Here is a 23,777-nt window from a genome sequence, read left to right as displayed (position 1 = left end):
ACACTAACACCTAAATAAATAATAAACACGAAGCACAGCACGAAGCCAACGACTGCACGCATTCAGTTTCACGCGACAAACTTCTGTTGTTGTGTTCCTGGCTCAGAATGAAATTCACTATGAATGATAAAAAAAAATCCCTTTCCGAGCTCGAAATGACAGGTTTTTAAAAGTTCGAATCATTGCAGGTCAGAGCCAGAATTTTATTTCGGGATGGGGATCATCCCTTATTAGCAGCCGCCACATAAAGTTGAAACAGTGGGGTTAGAAGTCCTGAAGATGAATCTCAGATTATTACAACGTATTATGCAAAGTGTTTAATCCTGCTAATGAAGTAAAATTAATTACCACTATACACTTTTTAAATTAGATATTTGTAGGATTTCGGGGAGGGGGGTTTCAGCCCCCCCGAGTCCTCCACCTGGTTACGTGCCTGATGTGTTTTTTTCGTTTTATGTTTAATTCGTTCATCTTCATCACTATTAATCTAAACAGGCAGAATATAGCAACTTAAATTAACTAATATATATATATATATATATATATATATATATATATATATATATATATATATAATTTATTTTGATATATTTCCCTTGAAAAAAATATTCAGTTCCGTGAAAGAAGTATTCTCGCTGCTTTTGAAGATTAGAGAGGAGAAACAATCACTATTTTTGTAAATACAAGGATGGGGGGAGTCAGCATATAGGTGCTTTAATTGCTTGAGCTTTGAATTTTAATTTAGTTTGCTTCATCTTCAATATTTAAGCTTTTCCCTTTTGATAAATTTATGTTCAAATACGAGGGTCACTATTTATATTTTGAGTCTTGGCAACACTGATTGAAGTTAGGCGCGATTTGACGTTTGCACGGAATCGTCTGGCATTATTGACCATAACGTACTTCAAATGTTTTGTCAATAGCTTGATTTGTGTTGTTTATGTTGCCTTGGAGATTGCACGACAACAATAAAATGGAATTAACTCGTGAACATTTTCGTGCGATGATTTTTTACGATTTTCGACATGGATTATCAAGGCAAGAGTGCATCGATCAACTTACTTCCACATTTGGCGATGAAGCCCCATCCTTTGCCACTGTGAAACGCTGGTATAACGAATTTTATCGTGGCCGCCATTCGCTCACCAACTAGATTCGCGAAGGTCGTCCAAAATCAGTTGTTGTTCAAGAAACCATTGATGCTGTGCAAAACCTAATACTGCAAGATCGTCATGTGACATACTGTGAGATTGAGGCAACCATAGGCATTAGTTCCCCCAGCATATATAAAATATTACATGATCATTTAGCTGTGAGAAAGGTATGTTCTTGTTGGATCCCACACGATTTGACAAAAACTCAAAAAGACGCTCGCTTCAATTGGTGCAAACAAATGCTCAATAAATACAATCGTGGTGCTTCAAAAGACGTATATAAGATTGTAACAGGTGATGAATCATGGATATATGCATATGAGCCGGAACGTAAACAGCAGTCGACTGTATGGGTGTTTCAAGATGAACCCAATCCAACAAAAGTTGTTCGCGCTCGAAGCACATCGAAACAAATGGTCGCCTGTTTTTTCGGGAAAACTGGTCATGTGGCAACTGTAACTTTAGAGGAACGTAGAACGGTCAACTCTGAATGGTACACAACAATTTGTTTGCCAGAGGTCTTCGGTCAAATACGGAAAACAAACAAACGCCGTCGGATCATTCTTCATCAAGACAATGCCAGCTGTCACACATCTCGTCTAACAACCGACTTTATGAACAGTCAAAGAATCGAATTGATGGTCATCCGCCGTACAGTCCTGATTTGGCACCCAATGACTTCTTCTTGTTCCCGAATGTCAAGAATAAATTGCGTGGACAACGATTTTCGTCGGCGGAAGATGCCGTTGATGCGTTCAAAAACCATATTATGGAAGTGTCTCAAGAAGATTGGAAAAACTGCTTTGACAAATGGTTCGAACGAATGCAAAAGTGTATTGACCATAAAGGAGAATACTTCGAAAAACAATAAAGCAGTTTTCAATGCCAAATTCCTGTTTTTTCATTGTTAGGCTCAAAATATAAATAGTGACCCTCGTAACTGAATTCAGCAAGACAGAAGCAAATGTAAAGTGAAAATTAGCGTAGAAATTTTTTTCCCATGTTATTCAGTTTTCCTGTTCTTCGCACTCTACCGGGTATGTTTTCCCTAGTTCAGCGGAGGGAACGGTAAAGGCTCTGAAGGTTGAGAGTGCGACCGGTGGACTCTCACAAGAAGGAGCTTATCCTGGGCATGGAATCACCGTGCCTGAGAAGCAGTGTTTCCTCCCCCTCTTTCCTTTCTCCTCCCTCCTCGCCAAGGGTTGTAAGGAAAGCGGGAGGAAAGACGTCAGGGTGAGATTCCCTGAAGTCATTCCACCGGCTGGAGAAAGGTTCCCGGACATTCGGCGGCAAAGGATTGGAAGTATTCGCATGCTGGAAGCAAGAAAATGTATGCATCAAAATTGGTTTGGAAGAATATTGCGAAGAAATGTGTATATATATTTTTTCTTAAAAAAAAAAAAGAAATACAGCCGGGTCATCTGCGATTACCTAGATGACCCAGAGTATAAGCCGCTGCGCAAGCGCCTCTTCACACACCCCTGGATGAAAAGTATGTAAAAGACAAAGCAAATGAAAAAAGTCCTTTATTTTTGCATGCATGCGAAATCCAGATTTCTTTATTTGGAAAGAAATCTAAAACTCAAAGCACAATTGCCTGATTACTTCACCTTCACCACCCCTGCTTACCGCTATGGATTAGAAGTGCTCTTCAGAGTTTATTTAAACAAATCTGAAATCTGCATTTTTGGAGTTATGTTCCTCTGCTTCTCATATAGCATGTATTTGTGAATTGTATTATATCATAGAAAGATGTCAATTAATTAAATCCTTGAATGTGTGTGTGGTTTACTAAGTAAGAAGATGATCACACATCTAAATCAGTTTAAGTATCCATATAAAAATTAATGCATTCTCTTAAATTTTTAATTATTTTATGACCTATTACCAACATTTAATTTTTCAAATTAAAAATTATTTGTTGAAATGTATTGACATGTTACATATGTGGTTTTTTGAATTCCTTATTTGTAAGAAAAAATGTATCTCATTCAGGCACGTATATAGAACTATATTTTGGGAAGGGTCCAAACCATGTGTCTCACATGTCGTCATAATAATAATATTATTATTAATAATAATAATAATAATAATAATAATAATAATAATAATAATGTTTATATTTAGTAGGTTAATAAGATTAATATGTATATTATTAATAACAACATTAATATTAAAGTAAGCCAATTTATTGTTGTTATTATTATTATTATTACATGAGGTGATAAAATTATTATATAAGAATAGAGATAAAAACAGCATATATTTATTATTATTAGGGCTGAGCCGATACCACTCTGAACTGATACCGATGCCGATACCGATACTTTTATAATTCCAAATTTAAAATAACAAAGGTTATATATATATTATATATATTATATTATATTATATATACACACAGTAGAACCCCGATTTTACATTTCCACATTATATGTTTTCCCGCTTAATACGTTCATCCAGTCAGGTCCCAGCAAGAGGTCATATTAAATAATAGGATGTTCACCTCGATTTTACGTTCGCTCTTACTCCCGTTTCCCGCTTTATACGTTTTCTGAGCCGTGATGATGTCTTAAAATTTGGCAGAAACCTGTTCTGTTGACTACGCGACTTCTCCCTTCTTTTTCTTGCTTTTGCAGCTGTTTCATTCACCATGCGACCTTGAACTTTCAGATGTAAGGCTTTCGTGTAAGAGAAGGGAGCGAAGAGGCATGGTCAGTGGCAGGTGGGGGGAGGGGGGAGGCAGGGTATAACTTGCATTAGTCATACCTCCCTTCAAGGACAGGAATATGCATAGAGAAAGCATTCTCTGCCTCACGTAGAATAATCATTTATCCCAACCTTGCCCCTACTCCCCCCCCCCCCACAGAATTGAAAAAGTCGATTGCATAGTCCTTTTCTTACTGACACTTGAGTTTCACCCCTCCCTTATGTTTTCCCGCTTTTTACGTTTGCCGCATTTTACTTTTTTTATTTACAGGCCCCTGAAAAACGTAAAATCAGGGTTTGGCTGTGTGTGTGTATATATGTATGTCTGCGACTGTGTAATTATTATTATTACATTTTATATGTATGCATTTCTGACGAGGGGCGATGCATAAATTAACCCACCAAAGGACACTGTTGCAACGATGCTTCTCAACTTTACATTTTTTTAAAGTGACAATCGATCAGATGTTTCAAATATTACAGAAATATTAAGTGAAGCTAAGAGCAAGGCAATCATGTGGCCATCGTCCTCCTCTCCCCCAATGTTGAAAATTGAGATCATGCCTCTTCAACCTTCTCTAAAACTGAAGGATCACTCTTCCCAAAATAACATTAAATCATCCGTGAACACAAGAATGATTGGCGATTTACCAGCGCCAGACACAACGACGTCTAAAACTAACAGTAAAGCTGTAATGTAAAACCAATCTCATCTTTTGTTTGACGTTTATCAAAGAGAATAAAAATTAGTCAACGAAATTTAAGGAGAGAATGAAAATTTACCAGTCTCTTGCTTCTATGTCAGGTGATTGACTTCAGTACAGTGACATTCCGAAGTGACTTTGCTTTCGATATACTTTCGGCAAATGATTTCTAAGAAAAATTAAATGCATAGTTCTATCGCTTGGCATGGGAGGAAATCCAAATCCATCACTACACTTTCCAGAAACTAACTGCCGTCATCTGTCGTTCTAAGAAAATTATTTCCCTGACACGTTCTTTGTCCCGAAACATGCCTGCTGAAACCCAGTCATAACAAACAAAAGTATAAAGTTGGAAAGGAAAACGGGGATTTGAATTTCCAGGAAAATGCTATGTACTGTGTCTGAGACACGTCCACCACTTTCGTGGACAATGACCTTTTTACTATGGGAGGTCACTAAAGAGAGGGATGTCCGCAAACACCAAAGAAAGTGGAAGGATTGCCAACAGGTGCATCGTTGGCTTTTGGGACCTCATTGGGGTTATTGTTATATGAGACCGCATCTGTACGAACAAAACCTGGTAGACTTTGAAGAGAACTAAACAGAAGCAGCGAACTGCTATGGGGATAATTTCACGTTACACTTGATCGCGAGTCTTATCTGTGTACAGATCTTTGTGTCACGCACTTGCCGTTCCCAGAAACTTGAGTACAGGTTCATTTAACAAATGCACAACTATTTTTCATTTTTACGAAACCAAATGTAAGTTGAAAGAGGTTAACGAGTCTTTGAAATGGAAAAAGACAATTTGTTTTGGCCATGCCTCTAGCGACTCAAAAACAATGGTATCAGCTAGTATTGGTGCAAAAATATCAACCGATACTTACCGATACCCCCAGTATCGGTCGATAGCGATACATCGGTATCGGCTCAGCCCTAATTATTATCTAGCTTATGAAAAAAAGAAAGAAACCAAAGAAATTAATTAGGTATTCATGTAGCAAAACAGTTAGCACTCTTACCTTTGATATGAGCACTCCAGGTTCAATTCTCAGTGGGAGCACCAAAATTTCAGTATTAACCAAGCATCACGAGGACAATTTGGAAGCTACTTGAAAAAGTAAGTATCAGGCTCCATCTAGAAAGTTAGAAAACACCAGTGATGGGACTTGATGGAATGTTGTGCCATGAAGTTCTAGCTTTAGTTTAAATTCTTATTTTTAGGTGAAATGTAGAAAACTTTTGATCAGCTTCATTAACATGTTATTTTAAACTAATAGAAGGAAATATAATAGTAGATGGGAAAACTTTACAATCAGTGTGTTATTTCTTGCTTATTCCTTGTTTCTCTTTCACAGTTCGACTTCACAGGCCCAAGAAATTTGACAGGAGTAGTAACACAAGGTGGCAACGACATGGACTCCTGGGTAGAAGCATTCCATGTCTATTACAGCCATGATGGAAAATCGTGGAATCCTATTTTGAAACCTGATGGACGTGAAATTGTAAGTTTACAAACTGAACCCGTAATTGATTTTGATTATATTACATTTTTCAAAAGTGGTTTGATTGTTGTACATATTTCTTCTTTTGAAGCACATATCATTCTAAAATACTATAGGCATTTATTTCCACAGTTACATATTATCAAATGCCCATTCCAGAAATTAAAATATGTATGCAGAATAGGGTTGTGAAAAGGAGAATATATGTTTTTGTTCTTGTTTTGTACTATGTGCATGGAACAGAAAATCAGTGTTATGTACAGATGCTAATTGGTATAGGGTTACATTTAAATATGAATAAATCATAAGTCACATTTATAAAGAGGTATGGAAATTTCCTTTTTTGGGTGTTTAAACTTTTAAATGATTTGGCAAAGAGCCTACAAAGTAAAGTACATGTTTGTGTACTTACAGAAAAGCAAAAGTGAATTGCATAGATAGCAGGTTATATACACATATATCATTATTTGATATGAACTAAATATTGTTGTCTACATGTCATGTAAATGTTTGTAATACAGAACAAATAAATAAATTACCTTACAATTTGATACACACAGGAGATGTACTATGTAGAAATTTCAATGAAACATGCAGGCTCTACCAGGACTCGTACCCAGGTCTGGCCTACCATGTCATTTCTATACTGACTAATCCAGCCTTAACTTCATCTGCTTTTCACTGCTGATGTTTTACCTGTGTAGAATTGACCCTGCCAGTGCAATCGCAATAGGATATGTTGTAAATTAAATTAAATTAAATTGACAACTACATGCTGGAAGTACTAGGCACTTGTCAACATCATCAGTCTTTCAAAAGCAACAGATCCTATTGCAGTAGCACTGGCAGAGACAACTTCACACAGGTAAATTGGGGACACCAAAAATTCAGGCAAAACCTGTACTATTTCAGTATCTCAGTTGATAGACCAATGCTAGAGACCCAGGTTCGAGTCCTGGCCGAGTCTAAATTCACTGAATTTTCTACAGAGATAAATAAACGTTTGTCAAATTTTAAATCCACATACACCCAGAGAGAGAGAGATAGATAGAGAGATGTTTGCATTGTACAATCCACATTTTCTTAAAAGAACAAAAAATAAAAACATCTACTTGGCTATGGTTAACTTAGTAAAAATGTTGGGAAGGGAAGAAAATTGAAAGTGTGTACATTTGACTTGCCGTGTAAAGAATACAATAACAGCAACAGTCATCAGTTTGTGGTCAGTCAGTGATTTCTACCAACCTTGTGATGACACTGAGTCAGTATACAAAACCTCGAATTTGAAGTATTTATTGCTCTTTTTGTGTGGCAAATGTCATAAAATTTATTTATTTTTTTCTAAAATTCAAATGTGTACACGTAAAAATTTCAATTATATCAGCAAACAGTTTAAGATTTATGTTAACCAAGAGTTTGGTACAATTTAAAGTATATACGGTTAATAAATATGAAAACTCTCTTTGTAAAATGTAATATTCAGGCTTGCAGAGAAACTAGATTTTTGGACATTGTTTCTTATTCTTTCAATTTTGATAATGATTTTCATGCATTATATATTTTGGTTGAGTAGTGTATTTCTATACATTGAATACCGTAGTTCTTTGAATTGAAGACGCCATCGAATCTAAGGTGCACCTGAATTTTTGCCTCATTTTTCAGAAAAAAAAATTGTCCAGGAATATGCACAAAGACATTCATATTTTAAACTTTGCGGTGTTTATTTAAAAATGTATAGGGTACATGTTTACTTGTTTACAAATACCTATATGTAGGGAGACAAATTTATGGTAAATAAAAACCAAGGAGAGCGGTAAATAAAATGATAGATCAGCGGTATATACCAGCGGTGGAAAAAAAAATTGGCACACACTTTTTCATCATGAGTGAAAACAACATACAAAAGAGCTATAAATTGATAAACTACTTCATTTTTATATACTGTACACATACACAAGTACTTAGCTGTCCAACCAAAAAGAAAACATCAACACAAAATCACTTCATTTCTAAATTGCATATCTCAAGTGATTTATCATTGTATGTATTTAAAGGATATTCTTGCTGTCCAACAAATAAAATAATCACTACTGCACATACACAAACACATGCTGAAAATCACATGATGACAAACAAAATTCATTCATGACGGAACACAAATGACACCATTGTTTCCCTTGATGTGCGGGAACAGACTAATCTTATCGCTGCTACAGCTAGCAAGTTCAATGAAACTGGAAGTTGAGTAGACATTCGGGGAAAGAAAGGAATGCAGCTTGACAGGGAGCGAAGTTTTCGAACTGAGATTATGTGCATGGGAAATCCCAATTTGCAGCGTTTCCTGATGTGATCCAAGATAAAACGTTCTTCAGCTGCAAGTGATAGGAAACTTTAGGCAAACGTTTCGTTACAAATCGACAGTTTGCGCGCACAACCTCGATTGATGGTTTTTGCGTGTTTTCTACTTAATTTGATAATATTTTACGGTTATTTCGCGAAAAAGCGTTCATTTCGTGGAAAAGGACACATTTCGCATTACTTTGCGAATAAAACTAATGCATATTTCATCACTGAGGGTGTAGTTACGTGCAGAATGTTCAAAATTGCATCTTTTTTTCACATTTTGCGATTTCGCGCATCGCAAAAATTCAATGTCCCTACCTATACGGTACTTTACCTTGCAACATCGGTAACTTCTGTTTTTACAATTTTTTGTTTATTTAAACATCTATAGGATACATGTTTATTTGTTTACAAATACAGTATACAGTACTTTACCTTGAAACATTGGTAACTTCTGTTTTACAAATTTTTGTTTATTTAAACATCTATAGGTTACATGTTTATTTGTTTACAAATATGGTATATGGTACTTTACCTTGCAACATTGGCAACTTCTGTTTTTACTCTTTGTAACTACCGGTATTAGAGACTGCAGTAGATTCTATGTTGTACATGCATGAAATATGTATATTGTAGTATATACACATCGAATCGAAGATGCCATCGAATCTAAGGTGCACTTGAAATTTGGACGTCTAAAATCTGACAAAAACCTGCGCCTTAGATTCGAAGAACTACAGTACATGTAAGGACTAATTATAATTATACATTTATAAATAATTATTTATAAACTCTATTACATTTCCATTTTATGTAGTTGTCTTTCATGCTCCTTTGTCACAGTTAGACTTAACTGGCAGAAATGCAATGTAAATAAAAGAAGAATAAAAAATACTCTTTGTTAAACTTCTTACCTTGTTATACTCCATTTTCAGGCTTTTGCTGCTAACTTTGACAATCATACCCCAAGACAAGTGAAATTCCCGAGGATGATTCATGCTAGATATTTGAAGGTTGCTCCTATTATGTGGCACAACAACATAGCCATGAGGGTGGAAATAATAGGCTGTTTCGAACCTTACTGTAAGTATAACTACATTATAATCAGTACTAACTCTGATTTCTGTCTAATAAAACAGATTAGTAAACTGCATAGTTTTCATGCTGTCAATATGGTAACAAATCCTTAATAACACAGACATGTACCTGAAATTTTAATACAGTAAAACCTCGTTAATCCAGACTAATGGGGTGGAATAAGTTGACCGATTTAACGAAAGTCTAGATTAACTGAAATAACCTAAAATAACAGTAGAAAGTGCATTAAAACTCCATTTATATCAACAAAACACGTTTATTATGGTGTATTTAAAGGGCATAGTAGAGGCACATAATTTTGGTAAATAAAAAAGCAAAATTTCGGTACAAAAACTGAGTCAATTTCGGGTTCAAAAGCAGTAAATAGAATAAAATTTTGGTGTTATTGCGGTGAAAAATCAGATCAAAAGCGGTATATAAAATGACATTTTGGTTTTAAAACTGTGATGTATAATTAGAGGCACATATTTTTGGTAAATAAAAAAAGCAAAATTTCGGTACAAAACAAAGTCAATTTCAGGTTCAAAAGCGGTAAATAAAATAAAATTTTGCTGTTATAGTGGTGAAAAAGCGGTATATAAAATGACATTTTGGTCTTAAAATTGTGAATATAATCCTAAATTTGATATAAAAACCACACTTACTACACAAAATAAACATATTCCTTCTAATAACACATTTATGCTGTTACCAAAATATTAAGTTTATTCGTATATAAAGAGATCCATTTATGCTTCTCAAATATTTACAGCAAAATTAATCAATTTTACATGAATTGCATAACTCACAGGATAATTCTGACTCCAGAAATTGTCGCGTCGGTAAATAAACTCTAAATTTCATGTTTAAGAGTCTATTTCGCCTTTTGCATTTCATTTCGCATTATTTTGTGACAAAACAGGGTAGGAAAATGCACCTCACACCTATCAGAAACATGAAAAATTAACATTACAATGCGTTATTTCACATTTCGTGTTTTTGTCAAAAACTAAATACGCATGCCTCTAGGCATAGGCCTAAATACACCATGCAGTACAGTACAGAGTCTGCGGGAAACAGAATTTCATCAGTGGTTGACTGTTAGAATGTTCTCTTGTTGACTTCTAGTCACATTTAAAACCTTGCATTCTGGTTGTTTTTTTTTGGGGGGGGGCTATTGCCTGTCCAGATTAAGCAAAGTCCAGCTTATCGGGGTCCGGATTAATGAGGTTTTACTGTATTTTGAAAACTGATAAGGGTTGAAAGCTAGGAATTAATGTTTTAATTTGTTGTATTCTGTGTTTTTAAGCTACTGTCTGCTAGGTTAGTCAGATATTATGTACCGGAAAGTTAGTTTCCTTGAGTTATAGTCATGTAATAGATATTCAATACACATCGATCTGGGGTCGGACATTCTGATGCAGTAACAATACACCTGAAGTCCTCATCATTTACTCCTGGTTACAGGGCGAAGGTGATTTTGGAGCAGATCTGCATAAGAAGTACTGGTCACTGTTACTCTCTTTTCCATGTAATGTTAAAAAATTACCCCATTTGCATCCCAGAAGAGAGAGAGAGCATGATTTTCCCCTCAATGGTTGGATGCAGAATTTTTTGGGTTTTGGCAATGAGAAATGGTGCCATTCCTTGTTTGATCTTTTTGTTTTAGGTTGGTGATAGTGTACCCAGGTTTCGTCTCCTGTAACAATTCTTTCCAGAAATCCATCACATTCGACCTCGAAACAATGCAAAGTTCCTCACAGGCTCGACATGATGGTCTCTCAATTCGGCAGTCACTTTATTGAATCGCAGCACATTATGGACAATATTGTGTGCTGAACCAACACTAATATCCAAAATGGCGGCTTTTTCCTTCACAGTAATATACCTGTTTTCCTTCACAAGCTCTTTCACTGCTGTGATGTTTTTGTTTGTCACTACGCAGTGTGCCTGGCCCGGTCGCAGGACTGTTACGCCACTGTTAAACTTTCTACACCACTCGTACACTTGCTGCAGGGACACACACAAATCACCACACTGCACTTTCATCCTGCAATGAATTTCAAGTTTTTTAACACCTTCACTACTCAAGTTACGCATCACAGATCGCTGCTCTAATGCGGTGCATGTCGACAATGGAGCGGCATCTTTGCACTGACGCTGCTTCCTTCTTCAGTGTTGCAGCATCATGTTGCCACCTGTTGGTCATTCTTTCAACCACAACGATAACTTCTGCCAACTTACAAATCAATAGTACAACTTTTTGGAATTTTATTGCACTTTTAAGTTTTTCTTTTGAATCACCCTCGTGCATTCAAACTATCTGGAGTATTACAACGTCTGTGGTGGATTGGCTAGCACAAAATGCTACAATTCCAAGATTCTTGGATTCAAATCCCAACATGGGCATGGGTGTTCTTTGTGAGCATTCCTTCATCAATTTCCTCAGATTATCACTCATCTGAGTCTTCAGATGAGCAAGGTAAAATAAGTCAAATCAATCAATATTACATACCGTATTTACGCGTGTATAATGCGCGTGTGTGTATAATGCACACCCTGGTTTTTGATAGGGAAAAGTGACAAACAATTATATCTCGTATATAGTGCACAGTACTATCCAGGTTCAAGAAATGACTTTCTTAGTTGTAGGTCGTAAAGCTGTTGGTATGCCGATCAACGGTGAATGACATCATTCCTATTCAATGAGTCACCTGTTGCTATGTGGACCAAGAGGAGAACATTACATTACAAAGTGAAGAATTGTAGCAATGACCATGAAACATTTATAAGTGGTTTTGCTAATTTCCTCTTTAAAACTTTTTCTATGACTAACAAAACATTTATAGGAGGCATATTCAGGACTCTCAAACTAGCAGTTAGCAGCACAAGATTTCTTCCATTTACACACTCCATATATGTCATATTATTTTGCCAGTAATACATTTTAATTATTTTCTCCTGCCTTATCTTTTTTCATACAAAGTACCATAAAAATCAGAACGTTCCTTCATTTTGTAATGAGCTTATTTCAACCGCATTGCAAATAAGTGTCGCCATCTTGAATGGAATACTGTTGCCATATTCATAAACTGCAGAATTCAAGCTTTACAACAATATATAACATGATAGGGTTCTGTAAACATTAAAAAATTATTCCCTGCATAATACGCACCACACTTTTTCGGGGCAAAAGCTTTGGAAAAAAGTGCATTATACATGAGTAAATACGGTACTTACTTATTTCGATCGTCTTTTACCAATTGGTGTCGAGGTTTCACAGAGAACTTGCCATCTGTCACAATCTTCTGCCTACTTCCTTCCTTCACTCCACGAGATGTTCCTCCTGTTCAGGATATCCTCATTCCATGTTCTATGTGTTCTTCCTTTCAGTCTCTTCACATCCAATCATCCCATTCTTGCCTCCCATGATTGTTTAGGTATTCAAAGTTCAGTCATTTATAATACAGTGGGTTCTACTTAGAAGGGGATGACTATTTGAAGTTTGTGTGGTTGCTTTCCTTTGAAAGTTGATAATTGTTATTGATTAAAAGAAACTGGACTGGCATGAATTTTGTAATTAAATGCAAAGGTTTTTGGGTGAACAAATTTGCATTTTATAATTAAGTGCAGATGTTCGCACATATATCCCAGTGTCATTGTCTGTTACTAATTAAATCTTGAAGAGCGTATGTTTTTCTTCCATGCATTTTCAGATCCCTCAATGCAGTAGTTCTGACTGTTTGCATACACTATGAGGTGAAATCATATCTTGTTCACATATCTTCATTGAATCCATTTGAATGAAATTTGAATTTGAATTTGAATTTGAATTTTATTTTTCTTCCGTTGACCCTTGTTTAAAAGGGCATGGAAAACGTCAAGATACATAATGAAATAATAATTAGTTAAGTACATCATAACAAAAAAGAAGAAACATTGCGTAGTACATTACATCACTACACCAAAGTAAAAATGAAAAAAATACACTTCATTACACTACAATAAAAATAAAAAAACACATTATCATTGTTGCATGATTGAAATAAGAATACAATTAAAATACACCTTTTTTAGTACATTGGCCTTGTATTGTCTTGTTCCATGAATTCTCCGATACTGTAGAGAGCTCTATCTGTCAAATATTTTTTTATTGTTTGTATTTGATTACCTTTTGGAGATATCAGTTTTATGTCATGAGGCAGCTGGTTGTAGAATATTTTTCCGGCATTCATTGGTGATTGTTTTGAGATATTGAGTCTGTGTTGGTTCTGGTAATAATTATCTTTCCCCCTTGTATTGTGGTTGTGTAATTGGTTATTTTTAGTCATGCTTCCAGTATTTAGAACAAACGTTATAGCCTTATAGATGTATAGGGAGTATATTGTCATTATTTGTTTTTCCCTGAATAACTCTTTGCAAGATTCCCTACAGCCTAGTTTGTACATTATTCTAAGTGCTCTCTTTCGAAGTCTCAGTATTCTGACAGTATTATTATAAAATGATCCACCCCAAGCTATTATGCCATATTCAACATAGGGGTAAATTAGTCCATAATATATGCATTTGTTAATTTCTGTTAAATTATATTCAGCCATTTGTTTTAGCAGGTATAGATTAGATGATAATTTACTGCAGATGTTGTTAATTTGTTCTTCCCACGTTAATTTTTGATCTAGTGTTATTCCCAAAAACTTTACTGAAGATACAGTTTCTATGAGCACATTGTCTATGCATAGTGTTTGTGACTCAAAATCCCTGTTTCGAATTGTATTGAATATCATAAATTTTGTTTTATTGTTATTTATTATTAATCCATGTGAAGTTAAGTATTGTGCCAGTTGGTTTATGGTGATAAAAGTGTTTATTTCAAGCTTCCTAGGGTCGATACCTCTGGCAAGAACAGTTGTGTCATCGGCATAGGTGACAATACATGGTAGTTAATTATTATACTGAAAAGAAGTACTCACTTATCCACAAAACTTATCATTATTATCTACTAATTTTTGTGGCCACTACCACCATCCTCCCAGTTTTACAGATAAGCAACACTTATTTTCAGTATATTAATATGCAATGTTGTTAGAATTTTATTGAAATGTGCATTGAGGTTCATGGATATTACATGTAACACCTGTTAGTAATGGTGAGTTGGGATAAAATTATTCTGAAATCAAGCCCGACCCTGTGGCCGAGTGGTTAGCACATCGCGCTGCGACGCCAAGGGTCCCGGGTTCGAATCCCGGTCGGGCTTGGTTGTTTGTGCATGCCCATTCATCAATTTCATCAATTCATCACTCATCCCCATCTTCGCAAATTAGCCAAGAGGCACAAAACGCGAAGTAAAATAAACTAAATCAATAAATCAATAAAATCAATATTCTGAAATCAAGTATTTTGAGTGTAAAACAAGGCTACTTTTAATGTGTACACCCTCTATAAACTGTTAGACCTTTATTGTAATCTGATTTTGATTTGTGATTTTGATAAGCATACTGATCACATCACTGTATGTATATAGTGGAAATGCCTACAACACCTCGACCACCATGTTTGACTTGTCCTGATTTACCAGAGGATTCTTGGGAAAATTGTAGATGTTCTGAAGGAACATATTGGGACGGTGAAAACTGCATTGAAAAGTCCAGCTGTGGTTGCTATATAGCCCATACAAAGTAAGTTTTTGTCTTGTAGTTAATATTGATACATAAATATTTAAGTTTCCTTTGCATGTAAATTTTGTAGAATATTTTAAAATAAGCAGAAACTTTGGACAAGTTTTTTCTTGGAATACATGATTACAAGGGTGGATTTAGGGTGTGAGTCCATGGACCCCCCTGGACTAATTCATTACCAAAAAGTTGAATGTTGGATTTTGTTTTTAGGTCGTCGTTATGCACATATAGGCTAATTGGGTCTGGACCTACAGTTTAATGCACAATCCGAACTACTGTGTAATGTGCCTCCACCAGGTACTTTCAGTACTTACAATACTTTCATGACATTACGGAGTTAGACCTGTACTATATTGAAGTTGCAAACTTGCCAAATACTTAATTGCAGTACACAAGGATGTTGAGAATCATTTCCCATCATCATTTAGGAAAACCTTGCTACAGGTACATAAAAAGACTTTTCAGCAGAGTATATACATATATAATATTTTTTGTAACATTTGTACTATATATGAGCCATGGTAGCTCAATCCTTAGGGCATCTGACTACCATGCGAGAGACCCGGATTCGATCCCTGGCGGGGGAGAACCGAAATTTTTTCCACCTGTTCAAGTGGCTCTGGCACCCACCCAGCATTGTATAAGTGGGTACCTGGAGAAAACTCTGGGGGATAAAGGCAGCCAGGGGCATGGTGCTGATCACATTACCCCCACATTCAGCCGCGATTAAGAAAGTGTGGGATGATGAAAATGGATGAACACTCCAAAGGTAAAAGGTGATGTTAGAAGTGCTGTGAATAAAATTTATGAACACAATTGAAATATATTTTTTGACCATTGAGATCTATCAGGTGAGAATTGTAACAAGTGACTACAGGGAAGAATTTTACTCTCTTGAGCCCATCCTATAATGAACTTTTGTAGTTCTGCCACTGCATGAGTATCATGTTTGTGTAATTTTCAATAAAAGCTAATGAATTTTACATAATGTACCTATGAAATGACTGCAAAAAAGAACATGTAAATTGAAATTATTCTAGTAAACATCATGTAGGAAGGTTATTCAAAGAATGATTATATTGTATAGTATTGGAACCACTTCAGGTTTCCCCATTCTTCTTTTGTGAAGATCAGACACACAAAGTATGTGAATTCACTAAGAAAGATTTCTTGAACCACAAGGCCAACCAGGCCCCACATAGAAGAAAGAGGAGGGGGGGTCAGTTGTAACCCACAACTCCAGGCCCCAGCTATAAGGGAACCTTTGTGAATGACTAAAAAAATAATCAGTTTTAATATCTGAGCACAATTCCTTTTTGTGTTTCCATGCATATTTAGTAAATCAATATAACCTGACTTTTCATAAAAATAATACTGCAACAACAATAAAATTCGTTGTGACTTTCTCGTTACCATACATTGGAACGAACAGGTTACTCTCTGGAAGCAAAAAGTCAAGTGATATATGTAAACACAAGCTCTGTACATCACTACTTTCTCTAAGGTAGCTGACAAATAGAGCCATTATTTTGAAAATTAAATAAGACATGTAACTCAAAATGTTGAACATGATTAAAAATGCAGGCTGTCATTTATATCTATCTTCAAAAAATTCTTCCTTAAGGTTTGGTATTTTTTTTAACTCTTCAGCTTAGTTTATTATCTTCATATTATAATGTAATATAAAATATCTCTTGTTTTCTTATGTGTAGGTATGCTGTTGGTGATATATATCTAACTGAAGACTGTGAACAATGTGTATGTAAGCTAGGAGGAGTATCAGAGTGCCGTCAGAAAATTTGTCCAAAATGTGCTAAGGTATGCTTGATTATAGGAAGCTATCATATTAACAATTTTTTAACTTTCATCTAATAGTAACTCTTGTGCACATTTAGGAAAAATACATGCACAAAACATTTTGATGCTAATGGATAAGTATGTACAATGTTCAAACTATATTTTTTATATATTTGGAAAAGTGTTTAAAACTAGAAAGAATATATTTTGCTTGTTTTGTAGTGAGAGTAACGTAAACAACTAATTGTTAATCTTCTTTGATATGAACATTTATTGCCATGTGCTAATCTTCCTTGATATGTGAATTTCTCATTCATGACTAGCTGTAGCTAGGATTTATGCAAGATTTTCAAATTGCATTAATGAGGACTTTTTGAAAAGACCACACTTGCTTATTTAACTTTTAAAAAAAGCAATTCTTAGAGAACTTATACACACCAAGAAAAATTGTAGGATAGGAAATTTCCACTCGTGATGATATTTTTTACACAGAGTATGATAATAAACATAGGCATAACTTGGGAGGGGTGCCACCCCCCCCCCCCCAAATCCTGGTTTATTAAAATTTGCATGATAGGGGTATTTTTTTAAAACTTCTGGAGCTGAGGTGAATATTCTACCCCCTCAGGGTTAGGCCTCAAGTTACACTGCTGATAATAAGTATTCATAATTGAGTGATAGTGATCAAGGAGTGTGCTCTAAGCCGGACTGATTTGAGAGAATTATCTCTCATACATAAAAGAAGAGGCGGGAGATATTCTTTCCAACTGCAGTTTAAGATGTTGAAAAAGAATTAATAGAAAAATTGTAAAATATAAAATATAAAGTTATATAGTTTGATGTTTTCTGTGCCTTCTCAACAAAGGTTTACAGAAATGAGATAAATAAATAAATAATCATTATGATAAGTGATAGGGGTTAGAGGGAATATTCTGTTGTTATACATTGCTTGAATGTTGCTGCCTCAGTGACCAAACATCATCAAAGGTTCTGAGTTTGTTTCCCATTCAGAGCACTTCCTATAATAGTCAGTCATTTTTATTGTCACAGTTATCCTAAAGTGAAGGTGAAGTAATGTTAAATAACCAAAAATACATTTTTTTATCATTCCTCATAATATACGTGTAATAAGTATCAAATGCAAATGTGTGTATTATCCTATTTTGAACTACTTACTTATACTACTAGTCCCAATTGTTTCATATTTTTGTCAAAAACAAGGAAGCATTTCTGGGCTTTTTTTTCCTCTATATGACGGCACTTTCATTTATGTGAAAGTACACTCTCATATGATAGTGGTGTTGCCAAATATTGATGTTGACAGTGGATTTTAATTTTCACCATTTTTTCCTATTCATTTTACAACCAACATTACTAAATAAAAGCCTTCCAATGTTGCTCAGAAATGTTTTCATTTTTATATCAGGGACTGGAAAGAGATTAATCTAACCCCTGGTCAAACAAAAACATTTTCCATGGTATTTTAATATTTTTTAATCAATATTTGATATTGTAAACAGGTCATTACTTGTGGTTGCAAGTGACAATTCTTCATAACTTTCCTATTCACATTATCAAACATTAAAAGAAGAAACCAATACCATGAACTACATAATTTGTTGCATCAGATCCAAGTTGGCTGTTTGTTTATTTGTGACCATACAGCTTCTCATAATTAACAGGTCTTCTGTTTGTTGCATTATTGTCACTAGAAGTTCCTGCCATGATTCTTGTACAGAAGGAATCTTACAAAATACATTACAAAACCAGTTATTTTAGTTGCAATCACTGTATTTGAAAATAGAAAAAAAAATGAGAGTATAATTTGTTGAAAAGTTGTGTCTCAACCAGGGTTGAAATCTATGTCTTTATAATTTTTTGCCAAAACTCTACCACAAGAGACCAAGAAAATTTGATGCCCTCTCCATGTAGATAATTAAGGAATTTTGAAATTCATAACAAAATATGGCTTGAACATTTCTTATCCTATTTTAAGGGTTTGAAAAGCACTCTCACGCCATCCTGTGGTTGTGTTTGCAAACCTTGTGAAGCAGGAACAGTTTTGTGCGAAACAAGCAACATTTGCATAAATGAAACATCATGGTGTGACGGCATTGAAGACTGTCTGGACGATGAATTGCATTGCACTACAACAGAACCAACTACAGAGGGTGAGTACAATTTTCCAAGTGTTACAACATATAGAAGAAAGTTTTATGGCGTAGAAATGTATATCACTGTAGTTTTGAAAATATCAAGGATTTATAATTTAAGCTTATTTATTTATTTTTGGTCCTTCTTTTGAATGTGTCACACTGTGACTTCTGAAAGAGATGGGCTGGATATTCAATATGAAAGAAACAATCAAGTGAAAATCTAAAATTTTCTAAAATTAACATGACAATTTTTTCATTGCCACATCTGTCTGTCTATTAGAAAAATAATGTAATTTTTTTATTATTTTTATTATTTAGCATCACTTTTCTTCCACTTTTGGCTAATTGTGATGATGAGTGATGATACGATGAAATTGATGAAGGTACACTCACAAAGAACACCCATGCCCAAGCTGGGGCTCAAACCCAGCACCCCTGGCATCATAGCACAATATGCTAACCACTCTACCATGGAGATCGACAAGGAATAATATAATTACAACTTCTCACTTAATGAACTGATCTGAAAATACAATATTTTACCACGTAGACTGTTTATTTGTTTTGCTGTTTTTCAAAAGAACATACAAAAGAATGTTTCCATATTTACCAAACCTTTCTGAAATATACAAAATGTCCTCTTTACACAGATATATAATATGTTACATTTTATATATATTTTCTTACATTTATGAATATTTTTTAAATATTTTTTTTGAAAGAAGAATGTTGTAATAAAAATTATTGAAAGTATCAATTGTATCAATGAAAAATAACACTAAATTTTAAATACACCATTTCCTCTTCAGCATTGAAATTGTCACTAATCTTAAAATCCAAAGTGGAATCCTCATGAAGAAGTTTCACAGTGTGATCTGAATGTAATTTTCCAATGCTGTTCTCAAGTGCAGTAGCAAAAATGCAATTTACTTTAACACAGAAACAAGTAAAACTCAACAGCAATGAAAACAATGCACATGCATCATCTAGGCAGTTGTAATTTGAAGGAAGTGGTTACACCTGCAAAAGAGAGACGGTGTGAATATAGCCCATCGTTCATTCACAATATGAATATACGAGGTGCATCCAAAAAGTAAGTTTCCCTATTTTTTTTTAAAAAAACCAACACAGTTTCAGGAAACCATTTATTTCAAACAGGTACAACAAAGGTTCAGTTATTTTTCAACATAGCAACCACCAGAATTGAGACACTTGTCGTATCGTGGTATCAACTTTTGGATCCCACTGTCGTAGAACTCTGCCGCCTGTGAATGGAACGAGCGTGTGACAGACGTCTTCAGCTCTTCGTCGTTGCCAAAACGCTCACCGGAGGACAGGAATTTCTTGAGGTGCAAGAAAACGTGAAAATCGCTGGGAGCCAGATCAGGACTGTAAGGTGAATGATCAAACAACTCCCAGCCAAATTCCGTCAAAACAGCTGCTGTGCGCCGAGCCGTATGTGGACGAGCATTGTCATGGAGGAGCACAACACCGGCTTGTTTTGAATGGCACGTCACAATTTCCTTAGTGTTTCACAGTGTTTCACAGCATTCACCGTTTCACCTCTGGGGACGAAGTCAATGAGCAAAATGCTCTTCCTGTCCCAAAACACGGTGCACATCACTTTCTGTACCGACAGCGTCTGTTTGAATTTCTTCTTGACCGGAGATCCACTATGCCGCCAATGCATTGACTGCTGCTTGGTTTCCGGGGTGAAGTGCGAAATCCATGTCTCATCGCCCGTGACGATCCTGTCGAGGAAGTCATGGCCGTCATCATGATACCGTTGCAGGAATGTCAGTGCTGCTCCTGAACGTTTCATTTTGTGTTTGGGTGTCAGGTTTTTCGGCACCCACCTGGCACACAATTTTTTGAACAGAAGGCGCTGCGTGACAATCTCATGCAACACGGATCGCGATATCTGCGGAAAAAGGCTACTCAACTCTGTAATCGTGAAGCGACGGTTCTCTATGATGCGCTGCCGCACCAGCTCAACCAGATCATCAGTGATGAGGGACGGACGCCCACTGCGCTCTTCATCATGGACACTTTGACGACCTTCCGAAAACTGCCGACACCAGCGATGCACCATCTGCTTACTCATAATGTTCGGCCCATAGACCTCACAGAGCTGACAATGAATGTCAATTGGCGCAATGCTTTGTGCATTCAGGAACTTTATCACCAACTGAACCTCGCATGAAGCGGGAGAAGGAATACGAGCTTCCACTTTGGACCACTGCTGCCTCGCTACTGGCGCCGGGCGGGATCTGTCCGCCTGGCATATGATTGATACGTCTTAGCTCTGCTGCGCTTGTGGAATTTACACGGCTCATTATGTTTACTTTCACGGGAAAAAAATAGGGAAACTTACTTTCTGGATGTGCTTCGTACAATGAAGGGCAGGCTATGCCCATCACTTGTCTTCTTCGACAGTAGTTGTGCAATGGCATGCTTGTCACATGTTCAGAATGTGTTAAATTATATTAAAAATCCATCCGCCTTGGATGTGCTTGCCATGTATTTTCATGTGTTGGAAGTAGCTCTGTGGGGGAGTTTGTCTATCTCTGCTACCGTATGTATAGACAGATACATTAGATCAGTAAAAATATTTACATCATTACACCAATACATCAATATGCCTACATTGGTCGGTACTGAAAGAGTCCCAATTAATTTGTCCCATTTCTATAGTAAATAGATTCTCTCCATAGTTTCTAAAAGTACTATGTTGTGGATTTCAGGTACCACGCCTTGTGAAATCCCCACATGCCCACCAGGCTATGTAGCTACAAAGCAGTTTGAAAACTTGGAGTTCCCTCTTGAGTCCGAAGCTGAATTGCCTTACGAAGAAAGTTCTAAAAGAGGTGTTAAAGGAAGACGACCCGGTGTTAAGGGACGACTTAGAGAAGGTGTAAAAGGAAGCAGAAAGAATAAGAAACCGAGCGAGAAGCTAATCTCCGATTGCAGCTACACATGCACACCTCTTCCAACAACACCAATACCATGTGTTGCCCCAACATGTCCTCCAGGATATAACATGGAATTATCTGATGATGGAGGAGCTTGTCCGGAATATAAATGTACTCCAATCCCACCAGAGGAGGGTATATGCCTCATGAATGGTCTTAATTTCAAAACCTTTGATGGCTTGGAGTACAAACATGAAGTTTGCCATCATATTCTTGCTCGAGACCATGAAGAGGGCAACTGGAATGTTGCAGGTATGTATAAAAACATATTTAAAATCTTCAGTATATAGCAAATATGAAATATGATTTCATATAATATACAAGGACCAATAACATTTTTTTTACCAGTTCTGATAAAGTAATGATATAACATTTAACAAAGCAGATAACCAATATTCTACTGATGTGATATAAAATTATAGACATGCATGTATCACCTTGAGGTATACTGCTAAACACACAAAGTATAAAATTCAAATTAAATACTGCAGATACAGTGCAATTTTCTTTCCCACTGTAGACTTATTGCTTGTTCATTATGACTCTCTTAATTTAATAAGAGATTGAACCACTTCGATCATTAATTCTTCTTGATGATACACATACTGGGCAATAATGTAAATTCAAAATTCAGTTGTTTTCAGTAGCAACATTTTGTCTTTACTCAGATTTTCATCAGTCTAATAATTTAACCATTATTGTAGGGTTGAAAAGTTTATTACCTAACATATCTTGCTTATTTTGCTTGTATAACTAACTAACTCTCTAGCCTACTTAAACTTGAAAGTTTATGGCTGCAGCAACACAGGCTTTCCATCTGTCCCTATCCTGAGCAAGTTCTATCTAATATTTATCATCCCTACCGATTTCCTTTAGGTCCATCTCAACATTATCTCTCCGTCTTCGTCTTGGCCTTCCTACTGGTCTCTTACCATCAGGCTTCCCAACAAGTATCCTGTAAACTTTCTTTTATCTTACTTTGCTTGTATTGAATTAAATATTAGCCTTGGAGCATTGGCCATGTGTAATGATGAAATCATTGTATATTATTTTTAGGAGAATGAAGACTGTACTAGCTTTATATTTTTCTACTTTTTTTCTGTTCCTAGTGCACAAAGAATGTTCCTTGTCAGGACTGTGTTCAAGACACCTGATTATTACCCAAGATGATCACACTGTGAAATTAAATGGTGACCTTTCAATTGAATATGATGACCTTGTCTACAGTGTGTCTCAGGTAATTCATCGCATTACATTATAACCTACTGTATGTGTGTGATTCAATATTAATTGATAATTCTGATTTTCAATTTAGAAATAATCAGTGATGCTCTACAGTCCAGTCAGTAGTGTGTCTGACTGCCACATGGGTGACCCATGTTTTTGTAGTGGGTGATCAGAAGTGGAAAATTTTCTGACAGTGTCTCTCTGGACATCACCCTGCCTGTTATCAATGAAACCGGGGGACAACCCTGAGTGGGGTTAAAGGCAGCTGGAGCATAGTGCTGATCACGTCACTTCTACTGTGTCCGAGATCGAGAATGTGTGCAGCCCTATCTCATGGCACAGTGCAAATCACAGGGGGATAGCTTCACTGGCATTGATTTACTATGATTTCATTGCTTTATTTTGAAATAAATTAGTAAAATTCGAAGTCAAGTTTGGTTGAAGGAAGGAACCAAAGA

General features: G+C 35.8%; 1 protein-coding gene across 1 annotated transcript in view; it reads left to right on the top strand.

Moving 5' to 3' along the window:
• Hml (hemolectin) overlaps positions 1–23,777 on the top strand; it is a 271,917-nt gene that overhangs the window by 188,424 nt on the left and 59,716 nt on the right. The window contains exons 64-70 of the mRNA XM_083120321.1: positions 5,926–6,072; positions 9,351–9,498; positions 15,014–15,167; positions 16,880–16,985; positions 18,961–19,135; positions 21,865–22,344; positions 23,202–23,329. Coding sequence (XP_082976447.1) covers positions 5,926–6,072; positions 9,351–9,498; positions 15,014–15,167; positions 16,880–16,985; positions 18,961–19,135; positions 21,865–22,344; positions 23,202–23,329 — 1,338 coding nt within the window. The remainder of the gene's footprint in view (positions 1–5,925; positions 6,073–9,350; positions 9,499–15,013; positions 15,168–16,879; positions 16,986–18,960; positions 19,136–21,864; positions 22,345–23,201; positions 23,330–23,777) is intronic.

The sequence above is a fragment of the Lepisma saccharinum genome, chromosome 4 (assembly GCF_977018435.1).
Source record: "Lepisma saccharinum chromosome 4, izLepSacc3.1, whole genome shotgun sequence".
Lineage (NCBI taxonomy): Eukaryota > Metazoa > Arthropoda > Insecta > Zygentoma > Lepismatidae > Lepisma > Lepisma saccharinum.
The sequence above is the reverse complement of the archived record's forward strand: the minus strand, read 5'-3'. Positions and strand labels throughout refer to the sequence as shown.